The sequence below is a fragment of the Notechis scutatus genome, chromosome 4, assembly GCF_049901735.1.
Source record: "Notechis scutatus isolate UNSWTSFEM ecotype Mainland chromosome 4, rNotScu1.2, whole genome shotgun sequence".
NCBI classification, from domain to species: Eukaryota; Metazoa; Chordata; class Lepidosauria; order Squamata; family Elapidae; genus Notechis; species Notechis scutatus.
This window is the reverse complement of record NC_142012.1, coordinates 6,332,584-6,348,675: the sequence shown is the minus strand read 5'-3', so window position 1 is coordinate 6,348,675 and position 16,092 is coordinate 6,332,584. Positions and strand designations below refer to the sequence as shown.

General features: G+C 41.2%; 1 protein-coding gene across 2 annotated transcripts in view; it reads right to left on the bottom strand.

Moving 5' to 3' along the window:
- The window catches only part of ZNF638 (zinc finger protein 638), a 51,877-nt gene that overhangs the window by 20,367 nt on the left and 15,418 nt on the right, over positions 1 to 16,092 (bottom strand). For both annotated transcript variants that reach the window (XM_026689927.2, XM_026689928.2), the window contains exons 6-12: positions 13,828 to 14,144; positions 12,565 to 12,708; positions 11,293 to 11,439; positions 9,509 to 9,567; positions 9,345 to 9,397; positions 2,535 to 3,095; positions 1,728 to 1,777 (exon numbers count right to left, since the gene is read on the bottom strand). In XM_026689927.2, coding sequence (XP_026545712.2) covers positions 1,728 to 1,777; positions 2,535 to 3,095; positions 9,345 to 9,397; positions 9,509 to 9,567; positions 11,293 to 11,439; positions 12,565 to 12,708; positions 13,828 to 14,144 — 1,331 coding nt within the window. The remainder of the gene's footprint in view (positions 1 to 1,727; positions 1,778 to 2,534; positions 3,096 to 9,344; positions 9,398 to 9,508; positions 9,568 to 11,292; positions 11,440 to 12,564; positions 12,709 to 13,827; positions 14,145 to 16,092) is intronic.

Here is a 16,092-nt window from a genome sequence, read left to right as displayed (position 1 = left end):
GTGTTGCCTTTGTGCCACGCCTCGGGTCATCACACACTCACGTGATCAAAATTCAGCTGCTCAGCAACTGACTCGTATTTATGATGGTTGCACTGTCCTGGGGTCACATGATCGACAAGCAAAGTCAATGAGGAAGGCAGATTCACTTAACAACCATTATTACACTAAGTTAACCACTGCAGTGATTCACTTAACAACTATAGCAAGAAAGGTCATAAAACAAGGCAAACCTCACTGAACAAACATTTCACTTAGCAACATAAATATTGGGCTCAATTGTGGTTGTTAAGTCAAAAACTACCTGTACAGGAACTGTTCGAAAAACACTTCAAACAACACAATTGTAGAGTTAAGTTATAAATGATGCATTTTGTGCCAGCAAGTTAGGCCCACTCAAGGTCTCCTAGGACAGTGGTCGCCAGCCAGTGAGCTGGGGACCACTGGTGGTTCGTGAAAAAAATTTGGTAGTCCGCAGAGAAATGTCACCCCCAAAGCAATTAATCCAGGCTGCGCGGGAACACAAGGCTGTGCCACCCACATGGCCCGCGGGAACACAAGGCTTGCGTCACTTACATTGCGAACAACACAAGGTAGTGAGGGGAGGGGGGAAAGGGCGGGGGGGGGGAACTTGCCCCACTCGCCTTCTATTTTTGGCTGCACGCAAAGAAAGCAGCAAAAGTCTTACTTTCTCTCCCCCAAACTCTGCCAGAAATGAGTCTTTGGGACTCTGCAAGGCATCCTGCTCCAAGAGGCTGAGCCGGCATGGCAAGTCTCACAAAGACTCATTTCTGGCGGAGTTTGGGGGAGAGAAAGAAAGACTTCTGCTGCTTCTTTTGCATGAAGCCAAAAGTCTCTCTCTATCCCCCCTGAGAACGGAGTTGAAGACGGTCTCCTACGATCCCAAATAAGGAATGATCGATCGGTAGGAAAACAGGGTGGGGAATTTTCCGACAGACTTTTTTGGGGATTTTCCCAGGGTCTCTGCTGCTTTCTGCAGAGACCCTTGGAAAACGTTAGCAAGCCACTATCAGTCAAAATTCATATTAGTGGTCCGCGGGATTTAAAATTATGAGTTTGGGGGTTCCTGAGGTCTAAAAGGTTGGCGATCCCTGTCCTAGGACATTTGAGATTTTCTCTGCTTCTTTCCACTGATTACCACGAAAAGACATTCCTGCCTCTCCTCTTTGGGGAAGGGAAGGTTGGGACCCAGTTATCTCCTATGGATGGCCACCATTTACTAAACTGGGATAAAATATGAGGGGTGTTTTAGGAGTCAGTGTTAAGGACAGCTAGGATAACAAGCCAGCTGGAAATGAGAAAGGAACAACAGAGGAAGAAAGGCTCAGTTTAGTTTATGGTACAGGTAGTCATGACTTGACTTGGGGCTGGAATTATGGTCATAAGTCACTGTGGTCGTTGAGCGGGTCCACCATGTGACCGCAACCTATTTTACAATCGTCAAGCAAACACCATGAGAAGTAAGCAAACTTTATTGTACTCAGTGGGGTTTTACTGGCTGGAAACCAGAAGTAAACAGCCAAAAAAAAAAAAAAGCTCATCAATCATGGTCACGTGACTGCTGCAAACAGCAGTAAATGTGGGTCAACTGCCCAGCTCCCAAAATGACATCACATGGCCATGAATAGGTTGGCTGCAAGGAAGGAATATCAGGTCTCCTGGCTTTGGTGGGGCTTTCTCACTGCTTTGAAGGAGGAGGAGGTGGTTACCTTGCCGGAAGATTCAACTGCTTCAGGACTCTCAACAGCTTCTGACTTATCTGCAAATTTAAAAAATCAAACAATTCTTACTGGTTGAAGAGAGAGAGCTATCAAGAATCCGGGTTCCTTCGGGGTAGGAAGGAACCGATTCTATATTCTGTTCATTCCGTAGCTGTGATTCTCAACCATAACAACTTGAAGGGGTGTGAACTTCAACTCCCAGAATTCCCCCAGCTTGAATTCTGGGAGTTGGAAGTCCACATATCTTAGAAGCGTCGAGAGACACAATTCTACAGACTAGTGCTTGTTACCCTTCACACCCTTTTAAGATGTGTGGACTTCAACTCGCAGAACTGCTGGCTAGGAAAGTCTGGGAGAGGAAGTCCACAAATCTTCAAGTTGCCAACGAAGAAAACCAGAGTTACAGGTGTTCCTCCTACCCCCCTCCCACTGAAAAGTATTTGCATGCCCACACACCCCGCTACCCTCCCACCCACCGTGCCTGAGGGGTGGTGTCCCAAACCTCGTGCTGTCAGTCCAAAGCTCAACCCAAGAGAACCTCCAAGCCAGCTGCCCTCTGCCAGCTGCACCTCTTCTCGCAGGGAGACAGGCAAACAACCATGTTTTCACCCATTGCTTCCCACCCTGTCCCTCCCACCAACCAAAGGAAACTCAAAAGGTAGGGTGTCCCAGCCATGCTTGCGGGGAGGGAGGGGGGCTAGAGAGACAACTCTCTCTGCCAAGGGGGGCAGAGGGAGCAGCTCTGAAACTCTGGGAGGACCAGCCTCAGAAAGCCCACCGTTGAGGAAAGGATACCTGGGGCGTCTGCTGCTTTGCTGGCTTCCTTGCCCTGAGATTCTCCAGCTTGGCTGGGCTCCCCGGCATTCTGCTCCTTGGGAGACTCCTTGGATTCAGCTACTTTCTTGGCCTTGAGGGGTTCTTTGGCGTCAGACTCCCCCACTTTCTTGGGTTCTGCAGCCTTCTTGACCTTGGGCTCCACAGCTTTCTTGTTTTCTATGACCTTCTTGGCCTTCAGAGGTTCTTTGGGCTTGGCATCTGTGACCTTCTTGGCCTTCAGAGGTTCTTTTGCTTTGCATTCCAACGGCTTCTTGCCCTTCAACGCTTCTTTGTCCTTGGGTTCTCCAACCTTCTTGGTCTTCAGAGGCTCTTTGGCCTTGGACTCCACCGGTTTGCGGGGGTCGGCAGGTTTTTTCGCCTTGGGAGGATTTTTCCCCTCTTCCAAGGGTGCGGGGTTGGCCGCATTGTTCTCTTTTACAGGGCCGGGTTTCTTGCCATCTGTCGGTTTCTTGGGTTTAGGGGCTACCTTGGTCTCCCCACTTTTGACAACTTTTCCAGGTTTCTTGGTGTCGGTTTTAGCTGTGGACAGATAAAGCACTGGTTGTTATGGTTACAGAGATTCTTGGAACAATGAAACTAAGTCGGCCCTGTTTTTCATACTTATCAACTTTAGTTAAAAAAACAACAACCCTTGACTGAAGTCCATGCATTTTAAAGTTGCAGTGTTTGAAAAAGCTTGCATTAAAAATCTATTGATGGATGCATGGTCTACCAAGATTAAAATGTCCACCATAAAAATCTAATATGCTGCTTCCAGAGGGAGATGCAACTTGGAGCTGAGGAGGGATTTCCTGACAGTGAGAACAATTAATCAACGAAGCAGGTTGCCTCCTGGAATTGTGGGTGCTCCATTGCTGAAGGTTTTCAAGAAGAGACCAGACAACTATTTGTGTAAGATGGGTGTTAGGGTTTGAGGAATTAACCCCTAGCAGAGTATTGCAGCAGTAGTCAAGCCAGGCAGTCAAAGGAGAGCGGAAGGGCCCCAGAGTATACACACACTGAATACAAACACTGTTTGTAGTTTAAATAGTTTTTAATCCAGTTAGAGTTTAAGCATTGTCATTCAGTCCATTAAGTCATTCACAGTATTTCCATCCAGTAAGACTCACTAGTATAGTCCAAGTTAAGAGTCCTTGCAATATCTTTATCAGCCGATAAAGATATCTTCTCCTCCTCCGGTTTCACTCTCCAGAGAAACAAACGCTGGATATTCAGCAAACAGTAGCAAACAAAAACAGTTCAGTCACAGGCACTCACAGTCAGTAATCACAGTTAGTCGCAGCAGCACACAGTTACAGCCAGTAACAGACAGTTACAGTCAGACAGTAAGCTTTCCAGCTTCTAATGCTTCCTTATATTGTAACTTCTAACCGCACCCTTAATCGGCTAATTGCCTGCTGCATTGTGCTTAAAGTGATAAGCACTTAAACCATGATATCTAAGTTTTATATATTTATTCACCCAAACCATATTTGGTATCAATGTTATACCTAACATACTCCCCTTTTGGGTGAAATAAATATATAATTCCTTTACAATCTTATCCCATATTTTTCACAACTCTCCTGGTGCTTACTGGCACCTTGGGCTTTAGTAAAATTATCAGCTAAATTGTCCTCCGACATACAGTACTCTAGCTGAATCATCTTACTTTTACAGATTGTCTCACGTTTAGATATCTTAGATCTGTATGCTTGCTCCTTGTTTTTACTCCAATATTTGTGGCCATTTGAATTGCTGCCTGATTATCTTCATGTATAATTATAGGATAATCTACAGTTATACCTATATCAATTAACATTTGTTTATACATTATTAACTCTGTACATAACAATGATAAACAGGAGAATTCTGCCTCCATAGTAGACAAACTTATATGCTGTTGTCTTATTGACTTCCAGCCTATTAATGTATTACCCAGCATTATGGCTGTTCCTGAAGTCGACTTTCTAGTGTCTCTTTCTGATGCAAAGCTAGCATCTGCATAAGCACACAGAATTAAATCACCCTTTGGTTCTAAATACAATGAATAATTCATTGTCTTTTTAAGATATCTTAATATCCTCTTAGCTGCAATCCAGTGTCTTTCACATGGTGCAGAATTGAATCTAGCCAACTGATTCACGCAGTACGAAATATCTGGTCTAGACCAATTACTAATATAACTCAAACTACCAATTAAAGATTGATAAATCACCTTATCAAACTCCGGGCTTTGTTCATCAGTGTTGCTAAACTCCTGACTCATTGGAGTCTTAGCCGGCTTACAAAGCTCCATCTTATAATCTTTTAGCAATTTGCTTATCTTATCTTCCTGAGATATCTTAAAACCTTTCTGTGTTTTCTTTATATTCAAACCGAGATACTTTTTATCTCCCCTAATTGCTTGATCTTAATCCTCTTTCCTAATGATGCTATTATTTTATTTGCTTCATCATTAGTTTCAGTTATCAATGCAATGTCATCTGTGAATAGTAATAATAATGATACTTTCCCATTTGTCTCCCTCTTAAACAGACATGGATCGGCTAAACCAGCTTTAAATCCTATATTGTCTAGTTCCTTTACAATATACTGGTTCCATTCATAGCCTGATTGTTTAAGACCATAGAGGCTTTTCTTTAACAACCAACAATCATTATTATCCTTATTTTCACTTTTAATACCAACAGGTTTTTTCATATAAATAATATGTTTTAATGGGGCGATGCAAGTAAGCAGTTTCCACATCTAAATGGTTAACTATATAGTTTTTACTAGCTGCCCACACTAAAGCTGCCCTCAAGGTTGCTGCCTTAAGACTAGGTGCAAACACCTCATCATAGTCATTAGCATTCTGCCTAAAACCTTGGGCTACTAACCTTGCCTTATGGATTAAATTACCATCTTTATCTATTTTTACCTTAAATATCCATTTGCAGCCAATGGATTTCTTTCCTACAGGTAATTTGGCATTCTCATACACCTTCATATCACTTAATGAATTTAGTTCCTTATTCATTGCTGCATACCATCTTTCTTTTTCCTTAATAGGATACTTTTTAATTTCTTCAACAGAATTAGGAACTTGATTAATCTGGCACACTGTGTTAGCCTGGTACCTATCAGGCGGTCTAGATACACGTGTAGTTCTTCTGGGAATTACAGGGCTTACAGGAGGACTTTGTTGAACTACTACCTGTTCATCTTCCTCATCCTGTTCAGCTATTGAATCTGTTTCTTCCTTTATGGGCACTATTTCATCCTGTATTTGTCTTTTTACTTTATTTTTAAAGTTACAGGGATAACTAATGGGATTTTTATAGGATTCAATAATTACATCTTTATTGGCATCCTGTTCTAATTTCTCCCATCCTTCATGTTCTAGAAATTGGGCACTAGCACTACATAACACTTTAGATGTGCCTTTCTCCCAAAATCTATATGCCCTATGGTTTGCCTGATAACCAACGAAGAAAAATCTTTTAGCTCTATGTTGCCCTTTTTTTCTGAGTTGTGCAGGAATATGCACCCATGCTGGTGCACCAAATGTGTGCAGGTAACTTAGATCAGGTTTCCTGCCATGCCATCTGGTGAATGGTATTTCACCTGTTGTTGTATTAACAACGTTGTTCAATATGTTATTAGCACACATTGTAGCCTCCCCCACAAAGAATCAGGTAACCCAGAATCATTTAACATTGTTCTAACCATTGCCTGTAGTGTTTGGCCTCTTCTTTCAATAAAAGCGTTATGTTCTGGCCTGTATGGAGCAGACTTCTTATGCTCTATTCCAGCTACCTTAAGTCTGTTCTGGAATTTGTTATTAATAAATTCCGTACCATTATCTGTCACCAGGGTTATCAGTTGTCGTTTAGACTTTCTTTCAGCAAACCTAAGCCAATTGAAAAAATGTTGATATGTTTCAGTTTTGCTTTTCATTAAATAGCAAAACCCATATCTAGAATAATGATCCATAATGCTCAGTATATATCTAGCACCCCCATACTGGGTTTCTTTGGACCTATGATGTCTGCAAATACTACTTCTAAAGGTTCTTTTGTTTTGAAACCATTTAGCCTATTTGCAGGCAATACCTTGCTCTTATCTTCACAGCAAACATTACAACGCAAATATTTATCACAAGGTTTTAACCTTATTCCTTCAGATAACTCAACTGTACGTTTTAGCATTTTAAAATTTACATGCCCCAAACGCCTATGCAATAAATGGATACATTCATCATGAGGCTTTATATTATTAAATACAGTTTGAGCCTCCCTTTCTTACTATTATCTAAGACATATAATGTTCCATTTAAAGCTGCAGTTACCCTTTTGTTATCTTTTCAATTATGCAATTATTATCTTTAAAAGTAATTACATAACCTAATTTATCTAATACCCTTACTGAAAGCAAATTAAACTTTAGTTGCGGTACATACAACATTTTTATATCCTGGTTTATGTACGGACAACGTGCAAAACCTTGACCTTTCGCTTTCAGTTTCCAGCCGTTAGCAAGAGATATATGTTGAGAGCTTGTAGACATTTTTATAAATTTTGTCTTATCTCTTGTGATGCAGTGGGATGCACCACTGTCAACCACCCATAAATTATTCTTCACATCAGAGTTGCTTAACGTGGCTAGTTCAAATGCTTTCTTTGGCTTTTTTACATTCTGGCTTTTTCTTTTTGCAGAACCTTGCCAAATGTCCTCTGCCTCCACAATTAAAACACTTTTTAATTGTGTATGCTGTGAAGATAAATTCTCTTCTTCCAGGTGCTTTACTTTGCTTTGCTGGTTTCTTTCAAGCTTTGAAGATAATTTCTCTTCTTTCTTATCTTCTCTCAGCTCGTCACGCTCACGCCTTCTTCTGGCTTCTTCTAGTAGCCTGCCTGTAATCTCGGTTAATGAGAGGCTTTCTTTTGGCAATACCTCTAACGAAGTCACATAGTCATCATAGCTTTGATCTAATGAAGATAATATTATGTAGACTTGTTGCAGTTCATTAAATATAAGCTCTTTTTCTTGCAAATCTTGAAAAATGCTCTTCATACAGTTTAAATGAACTAACATATCTCCATTCCTCTGAAGATGCGTTCGAAAAAGCTTCCGTGTAAGATTTATATGTGCTCCTACACTGTCCCGAACATAAATCTTCCTGAGGTTCTCCCAGCAGTTGCAGCATTTTCTTCTCCACGAATATGGACAAGCTGCTGATCACAGAGAGTCAGTCCTATGATGCATAAAGCCTGCTCATTCTTCAGTTTAAAGTCTTGTAACTTTTCGTTATCATCATCATTAGCAGGATCCCAGCTACTCACATCTGGTGGGTTTGCTATAATGTCCCACAATCCTTCTCTGCGTAGAAGTAAACTACATTTCATTGACCATGAAACATAGTTTGTTCCATCCAGCCTGGATATCATGGACAGTTGTGACAAATTTACTTGTGCCATTACTCTTCAGATATTTTGACTATTTTAAACTAATTAAAACAGTTTGTTATTACAGTAATGTGCAACTCACACCAACTCTCTCTGCTATATCCTGGTTAGTTAGACTATGCTGCTGGGCCCATAACCAATGTTAGGGTTTGAGGAATTAACCCCTAGCAGAGTATTGCAGCAGTAGTCAAGCCAGGCAGTCAAAGGAGAGCGGAAGGGCCCCAGAGTATACACACACTGAATACAAACACTGTTTGTAGTTTAAATAGTTTTTAATCCAGTTAGAGTTTAAGCATTGTCATTCAGTCCATTAAGTCATTCACAGTATTTCCATCCAGTAAGACTCACTAGTATAGTCCAAGTTAAGAGTCCTTGCAATATCTTTATCAGCCGATAAAGATATCTTCTCCTCCTCCGGTTTCACTCTCCAGAGAAACAAACGCTGGATATTCAGCAAACAGTAGCAAACAAAAACAGTTCAGTCACAGGCACTCACAGTCAGTAATCACAGTTAGTCGCAGCAGCACACAGTTACAGCCAGTAACAGACAGTTACAGTCAGACAGTAAGCTTTCCAGCTTCTAATGCTTCCTTATATTGTAACTTCTAACCGCACCCTTAATCGGCTAATTGCCTGCTGCATTGTGCTTAAAGTGATAAGCACTTAAACCATGATATCTAAGTTTTATATATTTATTCACCCAAACCATATTTGGTATCAATGTTATACCTAACAATGGGTATAAAGTCTCCTACGTTGGAGAAGACCTCCAAGGTCCCTTCCAGCCCCATTAATCTATGATTTTCTTCAGGACAATCCCTTCTTACCGTTAACAAAATAATCAAACATCTGCAAAATGAGCCACTTCTGCAAATTTGCAATAGTGGCGAATATCTGTAGCTCGGGTGGAGGATGAAGGTGGAGGTTATGAAGCCCATATAAGCAGAAGAACACCAACCCTGAACATTTCCTAAACTCCACTGAAGATGTTACTTAGCCTGGTAGCGAGACTTTCGGAAACCAACCCACAAGCTTGGAGAATGAACCTCCACCCTCACTTCTGCAAATGTTGGCCACTCTGTATTTATCCAAAAAGCCTTATCCTCTAGTACTAATTGTATAAGTCACCACTCTGCAGGATCGGCCTCCCCAAGAACCTCTCCTATCAATCTCTACGCAGCTCCCTTTGGTTTCAGCCCGCTTCCAAGCAGTCCTGAGTCACCAGACTGCTTGGTTTGGGTTTAAAAAAATACCAGACATCCATCTCTATTGGGGTTGAAGATTCAAGAAAACACACAGGCAGACAGAGAGAGAATAGCTTAAAACATGAAAAACTCACAGGCAGAAGACAGCGAAGTCATTTTTTTCACAACAGGTGGGACTTGCTCTTTCCTAAAAAGAAGAAAATAACGGTTGAATTAATTTCCACCCACCCTCCCGGAAGCTCACATCAAAAAAGCCGACCGGGAGCATTTGAGAGTCCAGAGTAACTAATGGCCTTACTTATTATTCGGGGCAGAATCCTTGGTATTCTGAGCAACTTTCTTCTCATTTCCTTTGCTCTGAAAATAAAAAGAAGTGATGTTTAGGCTCTGCCCAAAAAAAAAAAAAAAAATGCAGCTGCTTGTTTAGAATTTAATGATGGTAGTATTTTGAGAAGGTGCCCCTTGATTTCTGCCAAAACAACACAAAAAAAGTATCTCACTTATTCATCCATTCCATAGGAAAACAAAAAGCAACTCTTGGATTTTTGACAGCTAAGCCAATCAAAGTATATCTATACTGGGGTGGGCAGCTATGGCCCCTTGATGAGTTTATGCTGGCTCAGTAATTCAAGGAGTTGGAAGATCACAGGTTGTAAAGAAGCCATAGCTGCCCACCCCTGCTCTATACATACAGTCCTTGACTTTCAAACACAACCGAGTCCAACGTTTCTATTGTTAAGGAAGACAGTTAAGTGAGTTTTGCCCCATTTTACAATTTTTCTTGCCACGTTTGTTAAGTGAATCACTGCAGTTGTTAAATTAGTAACATGGTTGTTAAGTGACTTCGCTTTTCAGGTCGCAAAAGGAGATCACGTGATACTGCAAACCAAATAAATATGAGTCAGTTGTTAAGTGGTTCCGAATTTTAATCACGTGTCCACGGGGATACTGCAATGGTCATTAAGTGTGAAAAACGGTCATAAGTCCCTTTTTCGGTGCCGCTGTAACTTCAATCAACCATGAAAGGAATGGTTTTTAAGTTGAGGACTATCTCTACAAAGCTAAACTGCTGTGGGATGTTTATCCTGAGGAGGGATCTGGCATTCTGATAAACCTATGGATCCCCCTTCCAATCAGGTATCGGAAACCACAATGGGCAGGCTTTCCAGTTCTGGTTTGTTCTGAGTAGCATCAGCCACTGGATTTGACACCCAGGCACTAAGGAAGGCCAACTGGAGCTATTAACCCTGCTTGAGCCTGTCAATTTTATGTCCTCGCATACTAAACAGCCCGCTTGGGTTCTACTGCAGCCAAAGGAACCAGGAAAAACCCACCCAGCAAGTGGGAAACGCATAAAGCTTAAGAGTAAATACAGACAGGATGTGAATCATGTGCCAGAGCAAAAGCATCAGCAAATTCCATGCCGGGAAGATGAATTATAAATGTTAAGGTTTTTTGCATGTTTTTAAATGGTAAGACCCTGAAAAGGGAAGGCATTCTTCGTGCAGGTTGCTTTCGACTTACAACGGTTCATTTAGTGACTCTTTGGAGTTACAACAGCATTAAAGAAGCAACTTATGACTGTTTTTCACACTTATAACTGTTGCAGCATCCCGGTGATTAAAATTTGGATGTTTGGTGACTGACTCAATGGTTATGACGCGTGCAACATTCTGGAGTCAAGATTCCCTTAACACCTGGGTTACTAATTTAGCAACAGCACCGATTCAATTCACAACCGTGAAACAGAGCAAAACTCAAAACTGTCTCACTTAGCAACATGAGCTTTTGCGCTCAATTATGATCGTATGTTGAGGACTACCTGTGGCACCAGAGGGACACAGGTGGGTCACAACCTCTGCTTAAAGAGGACAGCATATTGGTAGATTTAAAACAGTTTGCGTGGAAGAGTATCATAACTCCCGGAATCAAATGTTTAACAGAATTTCTGGCAAAGCAAAACAACTGTTGGAGAAACCATGAAATCTGGTGGCCTGTCCAAATTGCCATTCTTATTAAAGAATAAGAGCAAAGGAATGTACCCACAAATACTTTCCCTTTCGCAACAGATCTCTGCTTTACCTGAGTAGAAGCCACTTTGGGTTTTTCTGCTTTGGGTTTTTCTGCCACGCTTATCTTCACACGCTTGCCATTAATGAGGACAGGAGAGGTTTCGTTGTATTTGACCGCTGCTATTACTGCTTCCTTGTAGTTCATTTCAAGGTAAGCCTACAGAAAACAGGAAGTTTCTTATTAAAAGAGCCCACTCGTGTTTTATTTCAGTGACATACTAGCATCCTATTGAAAGAACAGAAATAACTAGCAATAATTAAAATGCAGTATACAAACATTAATCAAAATGAGAATTATTTATCAATGCAAGAAAATATAAAACTAGTATCTAAGATATTGAAGCTGTAACAAGCACTAAAAAAAAAATAGCAATCATGGGGTCTTTTGATGCTCTGAGTTTGGCTGTTTTCTTGTGGACATTTCATTACCCAACTAGGTCATATCATCAGGGCTAGGACTGTCCATACTGCTGTATTTTCAATTGTTTGATTACCGTATTTTTCGGTATATAAGATGCACTTCCCACCACCCCAAAAAAGTGGGTGGAAATGCCTGTGTATCTTATACAGCAAATGCTGCCGAAACCCCGCCCCACCGGCCCCCACCCTTCAGCCTCTGCCTCCCAGCAAACAGCCTAGTCAGCTTCAGCACAGCCTGATTAGCAGAAACAGCTGATTGCCAGCTGGAATTGCCTCCTGACGATCAGCTGTTTCAGGCTGCAGGGATTGCTATTGCCTATTGCCATCTGCGGACGCCCATTTTCTGCCTCCACACGCCCTTTTCCACCCGTTCTGGGTGGTGGGGATCGGAATGCGTGGAAAATGGGGCAACCAGAGGCGGCAATAGGCGATGGTGATCCCTGCAGCCTGAAAAAGCTGATTGTCAGAGGGCAATTCCAACCGACAATCAGCTGCTTGTGCTAAATCAGGCTGTGCTGAAGCTGACCAGACTGTTTGCTGCAAGGAGGTAAATTGCTTGCAGGCAGTGGCAGATTTTTTCTTGTTTTCCTCCCCAAAAGGTAGGTGTGTCTTATACTTCAGAGCGTCTTATAGTCCGAAAAATAGGGTATTTCTTCTTTTTTGTATTTTGTATTAAACTGTATACCCTGAAAGTGAACAGCCTACCAGCTATGCATGCATGCAATAGAAACAATCTTGAATTTTCCTGTGGTAATATAAATATCCAAATATATCCACCCTAATGTATCTTTGCAAAAAAAAAAAAAAAAAAAGGTGAATTTCAGCAAATTTAAGTGTATTAGAAATGTAAGAAGCTGCTTACCTCGTTCTTAGAACGGTTAACTAAGATGTCACTAACTTTTCCAAAAGGCTGAACTATTTTCTTAATGTCTTGATCCGTAAAACCATCTTCTGGCAAGTCAGATATCTGAAGAATAGTCCCCAAGATCCTGAATTTACTCCAAAACTGCAAATAATTTTTAAAAAGTAAATTTACATGATTTCTCACATTTAGGCTCTTGTATACAAATACCAAGAAACACAATAAAAAAACTAAGCGGTTATAGCTAACTTAAAAGAAACCAATAGCAGGACAACAGTGGTTAAAATCTACAAAGCATATTTTCTAAAAAATCCACTGAAAGGACATCAGATAACATTGGTATATCCGTGTTTCCCAAAAAAATAAGACCGGATCTTATTTTCTTTTGGGCCCCAAAATGAGAACGAGGGCTTATTAGGAGTGTCTTACCCCCCCACCCCACCCCCGCCATGTATGGGAGGCCCACTACTTCTGCTTGCTTGTGACAGGGCAGGCTGTGTGGCATGTCAGTGCTGCAGCCATGAGGTGGGGGTGGGGTGGAGCTGCCCCACATTGGCTTACCTAAGGGCTCTCACAACCAGGCCGTCCACACCCCAACACCTGCCTCGCCTCACGGCTACGGCACCAACACACCACTTGGCCTCTTGCTCTGTTATAGCTGCGAGCAAGCAGAAGTGGGCCAGCAGCTATGTGGGCTCCTGCTACTACCATGAGGCAGGTGTCGAGGCGTGGATGCCTGGCTGTGGGAGCCATGAAGCGTGGATGGCCTGGCACAGCATCGCAAACAACTAGAGGGAATGGGTGGCCAGGCTCTTAAGTAGGGCTTATTTTAGGGGTAAGGCTTATATTAGGCACATGCATATACCACGCTAGGACTTATTTTTTGGATAGGGTTTACTTTCAGGGAAACAGGATATATATCCCAAAGGTGCTTTTTCAAGAGGCAACTAGACTTCCTTGTTTTTCTTTGAAGACGTTTCACTTCTCATCCCAGAAGCCGCTTCAGCTCTGACTGGATGGTGGGGAATGGAAGGATTTATATTCCTTGCAGACCGCAGGTCATTTGCATTCTTTTAGAGTCGTTGAAGCCACTTGGAGCCACTTTGTTTGTGTCCTCAAAGAGTTATCTGAGTAGTGCAAATGGGTGTGGAGCCTTCTTGGAACTGCTGAAAGGACTGTGTTGCTTAAAAGGTGCCACTAAAACAAATGGGATGGGACTGTCCCACCAAGACTAAACAGCATGACCAAATGCAGATGACCTACCTTATTGGCCAGAACTTCCGCTTCATTCACTGGGGCTCCCAAAGGCGGTTTCTTAGATTTTCCCTCAGCTGTGGTCTCTTCTTTGTTGGAACCCTCAGGAGCTTCAGGAACCTTAGTTTTACTTTCAGAGGAGCTGTGTTGGGAATGTCCTTCTTTCTTGGACAGTTTTGGGGAAACTCTAGGATTTCCGGGCTTCCCGTCCTCAAAATCAGCCGATGCTCTTTTCCCTCCTGAAAAGCCCTGGCCAAAGGCTTGTTTGTGAAAGTGTTCAACAATGCGAGGTCCCAAACATTTCATCACTGCTTCCAAGGCCTTATCTGGAGAAGAGAAGAAAGATAGCACGAGGCTTTTCAACTAATTCTTCTGCCATGTTTTATTTTAAAGGCTCATTTGCAACGAAACAAGGGGCCCCCAAAATGTTTAGGCAATGAAATAGCAGAAAAAGAATCTAAACAATGATCTTATAACACCAAGGGAACAAAACATTTTTGAAATGAACATAAATTGTATTAAAGATGGGGGGCAGAGGGGACCTACAAATCCCTACTCTCTTGAGAGGGAGTGATTGGGAAGGGTCTGGAACACGCCCAATCTGGAAAAAATGTGTGAGAAGGGAGCATGCTGGCTGGGGAATTCTGAGATTTGAAGTCCACAGGTTTTAAAGTTGCCTATGTTGGATACCTCTTAGTTCTATGCCATTTAAAACCTTATAATAACCAGCAGTGTGCATAGCAGCCAGCAACCTACTGGGAGACAGTGCAGTCCATGAAGGGGAGAGTACCCCACCCCTGCTTTGTGGAGTGCCATGTAGCTTCCAGATGATCTTTTTTTAAAAAAAAATTTTTTTAATTGATTTTACAATTAAAACAAACCAACACACACATAAATGAAGGAGAGAAAAAGAAGGGAGAAGAAAATAGAAAGAAAAAAATAGAAAACAATTAAAAACATTCTCATCTTCAACAGTTTGTAAGACCTCTTTTTTATCCTTATTTTATGCCATATACACACACCTAATCCTTACATATATCTGTGTATCACTACTATGGATTTATCCTATCCTCTTTTGCCTTTTCGTGTGAAGTCTATCTTTGGTCTATCCATTTGTACCAGCAGTTCCCGCTGTTGTGGTATATTGAAGTGTCTTTATTTTTTAATGCCAAAATTAATTTGTCCATTTCTGCACAACTTGAAATTTTCTGAATGATCATCTCCTCTGATGGAACATGAGGCTGCTTCCAACATTGTGCAAAAGCCAATCTGGCTGCTGTCAAAATGTGTATTATTATATATTTCACTTTTTTTGATATGTGTTTATCAAAGATCCCTAACAGAAAGGACTCTGGTTTGAATTCGATCTGTTCTCTTGTCATTTCTTCCAGCCAATTTCTAATTTTCTGCCAATATTTTTGAGCTTCTGTACAGGACCACCACATATGGAAAAAAGATCCCTCTTTTTTTTTGCATTTCCAGCAATTCGGACTCATATTGGGGTGCATCTTCGCTAATCTCGAAGGAGGAAGGTGCCATCTATAAAACATTTTATAGGCATTTTCTTTGTATGCTACCGATTTTGTAATTTTATTATTTCTACCCCAGACCTTTTCCCATTCTGTTATGGTGATGCTATGTCCTATATTCCTACTCCAGGCTATCATGTTCCTTTTACAATTTCTTCTTCTAATTCTACTTCTAATAAATAAAATAATATAATAATATTATAATAATAAATTTCTAATAAAAAATTTTGTTTTGTTTTTTTGCCTGATCCTAATAAAATTTTATCTAATTGCTGGAGTTTATTGTTAATTCTGAATTCTTTCTTGTCCTGTTTATATCTACTTTGAATGTGGAGATATGCCCTCTGATCAATTTTTAGTCCCCGCTCTTGAAGTTCTTGCCGCGATTTCAAATTTCCTTGTGTATCCAATAGGTCCTTATATTTAATCATTTTAGTGATATCCAGATTATTTGGGTGAATCATCGCCTCCATTGTTGAAATCCAAATTGGTATTTTTAAATAGTGTTTTTTCCATATTTTCTTCCAATTAGTTAATAATGAGTCTCTGATTAGGTGTCTGTGGAAATATTTCTGGCTAGTTTTCCCTACATCCCATAAAAAAGCATGCCACCCTCTGTGCAAGTCATGGCCTTCTAAGAATAATATTCTCTTATTGGTTAAATTCACCCATTCCTTCAACCATACTAAAGAGGCTGCACTATAATACAATTCCCAATTTGGAAGTGCCAGCCCTCCCCTGCTCT